Consider the following 6,000-nt stretch of genomic DNA (forward strand, 5'->3'; position numbering starts at 1 on the left):
TGTGCATGCAGCATGTGTTCCTAGTACACAGCATGCATATTGACATGCTGTGTACTGAGAACACATGCTGCATGCACACTGCCGGGGGACAAACCGCTGCCCACCAATGTATATAATATATCCACTGTCCACCAATGCATAATGTCCCCCGGCAGTGTGCATGCAGCATGTGTTCCTAGTACACAGCATGCATATTGACATGCTGTGTACTGAGAACACATGCTGCATGCACACTGCCGGGGGACAAACCGCTGCCCACCAATGTATATAATATATCCACTGTCCACCAATGCATAATGTCCCCCGGCAGTGTGCATGCAGCATGTGTTCCTAGTACACAGCATGCATATTGACATGCTGTGTACTGAGAACACATGCTGCATGCACACTGCCGGGGGACATAATGCATTGGTGGCCAGGGGATATATTATATACATTGGTGGGCAGAGGTTTTTTCCCCGGCAGTGTGCATGACGCACACCCATGGATTCTACGTGGACAAGGGGACCGAGCCTCGTGTCAACATAGGTAAGTATGTATGACTGTAAGTGTGCATGTATGTAATAAAGTTGTACTGTCACGGCGTGTGTGTACTGTTTTTATTTGGGTATTTTTTTTGTAGTAGAACTACAGGTACCAGCGGGCCCGTTCCCCCCCGCATGCTGGTACTTGTGGTTCTCCAAGTACCAGCATGCGGGGGAGGCTTGCTGGGACTTGTAGTACTGCTACTAAAAACAATATCTTTTAATTTTCAACAAAGGCTATCAGCCCCCCATCCGCAGCCCATTGGATGGGGGGGACAGCCTCGGGCTTCACCCCTGGCCCTTGGGTGGCTGGGGGGGGGACCCCTTGATTGAAGGGGTCCCCACTCCCCCAGGGTACCCCGGCCAGGGGTGACTAGTTGGATTTTTGATGCCACGGCCGAAGGGCACTATATAAAAGTGACCCCCGGCTGTGGCATTATCTGTCCAGCTAGTGGAGCCCGGTGCTGGTTTTAAAAATACGGGGGACCCCTACTCTTTTTGTCCCCCGTATTTTTGGAACCAGGACCAGGCGCAGAGCCCGATGCTGGTTGCTTAAATATGGGGGAACCCCTGTCAATTTTTTCCCCATATTTCTGCAACCAGGATCGGCTCAAAGAGCCCGAGGCTGGTTATGCTTAGGAGGGGGGACCCCACGCAATTTTTTTTAGAGATTTTACAGTGTTTAGTTTAAAATAAAATAAAAAATGAACCCCAGCACGGATCACACAGATCCGGCCGAGATTCATTTTTAAAAAGTCGGCAGTGTTTTGCTAATCACTGCCGTAAAAAATGTAAAAAAAACACGAATGACATCGACATCGGAACAAATGAAAATGCAGAATACGACAGCTTAGTAAATTAGTCGTAATCAATTCAAAAAGTTGCAAGTTTACACTTTCGATGTCATTCGTGATTGAACTTTGACCTTTTTCCGAAAATTACGAATGTTAGTAAATATACCCCAATGTCATTATGGGGTATTGTGTATAGAATTTTTAGGGAAAAAGTGTTTTTTTTCCCTTTTTTGAATAAGGTTGTAATATAACAAAATGTGCAAAAAGTGAAGCATATATAAATATATATTTACACAGGAGCAAAGGACTGCCACTCCAGGAAAGCAGAAATCAAATCACAGTTATATACACATCACTGGGCTAATCTGCTTTAATAAGGTACGTTTTTGTATTATATATATATATATATATATATAACAAGTCAAAACTATATCACGCAAATTCACGTATCCTGTATTGTCAATTTTTAAACAGGCTTCTGATTATCATCCACTGAATGATTTCCCTGCAGCGTCCTCCCGATAGAGCCGTACCACAAGCTCAATGATGCACATTTAGAGAAAACAAATGGAGGGCGCAGGGAGTGAGTATACAACTAATAACTCTTTTAATACGAGTATATGTGTATACATACATCTAGTTTGAGTAACACAGCATAGAGGACTATCACTGGCGCCTCCGAACAGCACACACAGAAAGCTGCTAGCCGCCGCTTGTCAGATACTCCTGGTCTGAGACCGCACACCGTCAGGTAAGCCAAAGAGACGTAGTACGTCCAGTGTCCCACTATCATGCCAACATGTTTCGTCCCAAGGACTTCGTCAGGGGGTGTGACACTTCTTTTGGCTGACCCGACGGTGTGCGGTCTCAGACCAGGAGTATCTGATGAGCGGCAGGTAGCGGCTTTCTGTGTGTGCTGTCCGGAGGCGCCAGCGATAGCCCTCTGTGCTATGATACTGAAACTAGATGTATGTATACATATACTCATATTAAAAGAGTTATAAGTCGTGTACTCATTGCCTGCAGCCTCCATTTGTTTTCTCTACATATATATATATATATATATATATATATATATACATACACACACAAACATTTTTATTATATTATTTTGTGCATATATATATATATATATATATATATATTTTTTTTTTTTTTTTTTTTTTGGTAACATGGGTATTGTAAATAAGGACTCGTAGACAGATTTTCAGGTTATAACCACAGTATCTTTAATGACATCAGACACTGTAGCACAGCATACACAGGCTTGGGCCTGGTCACAGAGGTACATAGAGAATATAAACAGACAAACATAAAAGGTCCTAGCAATTCCCGTACTGAAAAGTAACTCTGCTGCAGTGGCTTGCAGCTACACATACCATGGTCTCCTGGCACGGCCAATGTTATATTATATCTGATTACTGTGTTAAGTTATGATTTTAATATTTTAAAATTAAATCTCACCTTTCACAGAGACATGGATGCAAACCGTGAATTCTGGGCTGGATTCATCGATCTCTACCAGGCCAATGAGTGCTTGTGGCGTGTGGGAACAAGGGATTACGCCAACAGAGGAAAGAAAAATCTGGCATACCAGCAATTGGCCAGGTACAGCCTTGCCCAAGATAGTGGTGCCGACATCAAGTGGGTGAAGAGGAAGATCCAGAATCTGAGGACAGTATTTCTTAAGGAGCACAGGAAATACAAAGATTCCCAACGTTCAGGAGCGGGGTCAGATCAAGTCAAGAAGCCAACATTATGGTATTATGACTTGATGAAGTTCGTATTGGATGAGGAGCCTTCGAGGACAGCGCGGAGCACGGAGGAGCCGAACACGCCCGAGATGTTCGAGCCTGAGGAAGAGGAGAGTGTGGATCCGGTAAGTGTCCGCACAATACAGATGTCACTGTTTCTTGTTTAATTTGTTGCCTTATTATTTTCACATATTTTTCTTCATTTTGTTGGATAACTCAGCTGTCTTCGAGGGAGCTGGACGTGGAACCTGCAGTGGATGAGCCGGCAGACCAAGCCACTGTAAGGCCGGAGCTGGAGGAGAGTGAGGCGGCGATGGGAACACCCCAGCTTCCGGCTAGAAGGAGATGCCGGCCAGCTATCCCTAGAAGATCTGTCTCGTCCAGCAGGTCAGATACAATTCTGAGGCAGGCAGAGGAGGTCCTAAAAAACAGACCGGATAGATTTGAAGCTATTGGAGACCATTTAGCATGTGAGTTGCGGGAGATGAACCCCACTCAGCAAAAATACGCCCAGCGTCTGGTATATGCCATTATATCACATGGCCAGGATGATGAATTGACCAACCACAGTGGCGTTGTGTTAGATACCAGACAGGTGCCTAGTACATCTTATGCCCCTCCCCCAACTCACCCTCCCATGTATTCTGCGCCGGTAATTCCTCCTCAACAATACCCCACATATCCTGCTCCGGGTTACCAAATGCCACAATCCCCCTTCCCTGGCACCTCTTCAGGTGGAGTGTTCACCACTCTGTTGAGTGCACACTCCACTGTTCAAGGCGACCTAAATTTTTAATAAAAATGTTTTTGAATTTTTGAATTTGCGTTTAGGTTTGCTGTCTTCAGATTTGTATTTGACCTTCCTCATCCAATATGTTTTTTCTTGAAGTCAATTGTACCATAATGTTGGTTTTCTACACTTCATTTGACCCTGTAATAGAACGTTGGGAATGCTTTTATTTCATGTGCACTTTTGAAATACTGTCCTCAGATTCTTTTACCTCTACTTCATCCCCAGTTATGTTGGCACCACTGTTTTTGCTGCACTGTATCTGGCTAATTGTTGGAATGCCTGATGCCTCTATTGGTGTAATCCCTGCTGTCATGGCACTCATTGGCACAAAAATCGATGAATCCAGCCCAGAATGTTTCTAATTTATTATTTTTCTAAAATTTATAATTACAAATTGTTACTAAAAATTGTGTGGAGTCTTTATTTATGGGTAGTGCTAAAAGGTTTACCAGGTATACACTGCACCAAACAAACTACAGAGTAGATATGCAGTGATTTTAAATGGATGCTGTTATTTATTGTACAAAGAAGACCTGCCCACATTCCTAAAACCATGCCCAGTATTTAAATGAGCTAGATCTGTCAAATCTTTCAAATCTTTCATCAGACATTGTTCAGTGTGTATGCACATAATCGTTCATGGGAAATCTTTCATCTATCATATCTTTCATCTTTTAAATCTTTCAAATCTACAAGTGTGTAGGGCCCATTACTTTTAAAGCAGGAAATTCATTAATACTCCCTGCACTCTCACCTGTGATTATCAATACACATGTGAAAATATCTATCTGGATGTGACCACTGCACAAACTAGCCAATATTTTACAAGTGGAAGCGGTTACTGCTTGAACTGAGTAATATTACATTCTCTTCCCACTCTTTTTGCTAAATATTAAGGCTTGTTTCCACTGTCTATTCAGACGAGAGGTCTAAGCGCAGCAATTTGTGGTCATACCCCACTGGAGATGCCCAATCTCATCTGATCTTGGAAGCCAAGAAGTGGAGGGCCGGGCCAGTACTCGGATGGGAGACCACCTTGGAACACCCAGGTACTGCAATCTATGGCTGCATACTAGATCCACTTGTTTGCTAACAGGAAGCAGTATATAAGAACGGGACACCGTCAATTAGACATATGACCTATGATTCAATTTTCTGCAATAACCTTTCTTTAAAGTTGCTTATGCAGATCAAATGATGGTCATAAGAATTTTTTCGTAACACAAAGATACCACTTTATTGAGCATACCTCGGAATTACATTAATTATAACACCAGGAATCCGGCTAGTTATCTATCATAGCCAAAGCTATTTATTATGTATAATATATTTTTATAATTTCGCATGTATTGGCAAAACTTGAACTCCATAATATTAACCTTAAACTAATAAAAATTATGATCTAAACAGATATTCATAACAAATCTTTGTACGTCTGAAATCGAGTGCTCTCCAACAAGAGTCTACTGTTCTTCTGTCTCTTCTATATTTATCTGCAAATTCAATCAGCGGGCGCTACCATGGTAACAGGCCACAGATTAGCTGTTACTATAGTATTGGAAGCTGATTGGATCCGGCAGAGGATGCTTTCCGAACCAAAACACAGAGATCTGATGCCAGGATCTTTGTGTTTTGCCTCAATTTTGAATCCGAGCCCGGCAGGAAGACCAGCTTGGATTCTCTATTTTCGGGAGTGTTCAGATTTCCAAAAGTCCAAACCACTCATCTCTAACAGAAATTAATTTGCATAAAAACAATAATTAAGATAGACATAAGAATATCCTTACAAAGACCTAAGGAACAAGTAGGGATAAAGTTGAAAAGCATAAATGAAAAAGGGCAGACTAGATGGGCCAAGAGATTCTTATCTGCCGTTAAATTATCTGATCTTTAATGAAATGGTTAAGCCTGGGTAATCAGAAATTGGGTATATATGAGAAGAGGTTATGCAGGCTTGGTGAGGCTAACTCTTTCCTTACCCTTATACTTCCCTACTTCCCAGTCTTCTGCGGCTCCTTTTTTTTGTGTAAAACTTTATTATCGATGTGAATTTTTGAGAAGAGAGGCGGGAAGTTCTCATGAAAGAGAAGATCATAACGGGAGGTGAGATTGATCCCTAGGTATTGAATCTATCT

The 6,000-nt window shown here is 42.2% G+C and overlaps 1 protein-coding gene and 1 pseudogene across 1 annotated transcript; both read left to right on the plus strand.

The window, feature by feature from the left end:
- The first annotated feature begins 1,586 nt into the window (after positions 1–1,586).
- LOC134911659 (uncharacterized) lies at positions 1,587–4,416 on the plus strand. The gene is made up of 3 exons (XM_063919756.1): positions 1,587–1,696; positions 2,792–3,197; positions 3,293–4,416. The coding sequence occupies exons 2-3, from the start codon at positions 2,796–2,798 to the stop codon at positions 3,866–3,868; spliced, it is 978 nt and encodes a 325-aa protein (XP_063775826.1). The 5' UTR covers positions 1,587–1,696; positions 2,792–2,795; the 3' UTR covers positions 3,869–4,416.
- A 390-nt stretch (positions 4,417–4,806) lies between these two features.
- On the plus strand, positions 4,807–4,926 carry LOC134911944 (5S ribosomal RNA; annotated as a pseudogene).
- The last annotated feature ends 1,074 nt before the right edge of the window (positions 4,927–6,000 follow it).

Source organism: Pseudophryne corroboree, chromosome 4 (genome assembly GCF_028390025.1).
Source record: "Pseudophryne corroboree isolate aPseCor3 chromosome 4, aPseCor3.hap2, whole genome shotgun sequence".
In the NCBI taxonomy this organism is placed as follows: domain Eukaryota; kingdom Metazoa; phylum Chordata; class Amphibia; order Anura; family Myobatrachidae; genus Pseudophryne; species Pseudophryne corroboree.

Excerpts from the sequence above, each read along its gene's own strand:
- LOC134911659 (XM_063919756.1), top strand. The coding sequence starts at position 2,796 with ATGGATGCAAACCGTGAATTCTGGGCTGGATTCATCGATCTCTACCAG. Across the intron at positions 3,198-3,292 it reads AAGAGGAGAGTGTGGATCCG|CTGTCTTCGAGGGAGCTGGA; the intron begins GTAAGTGTCCGC and ends TGGATAACTCAG.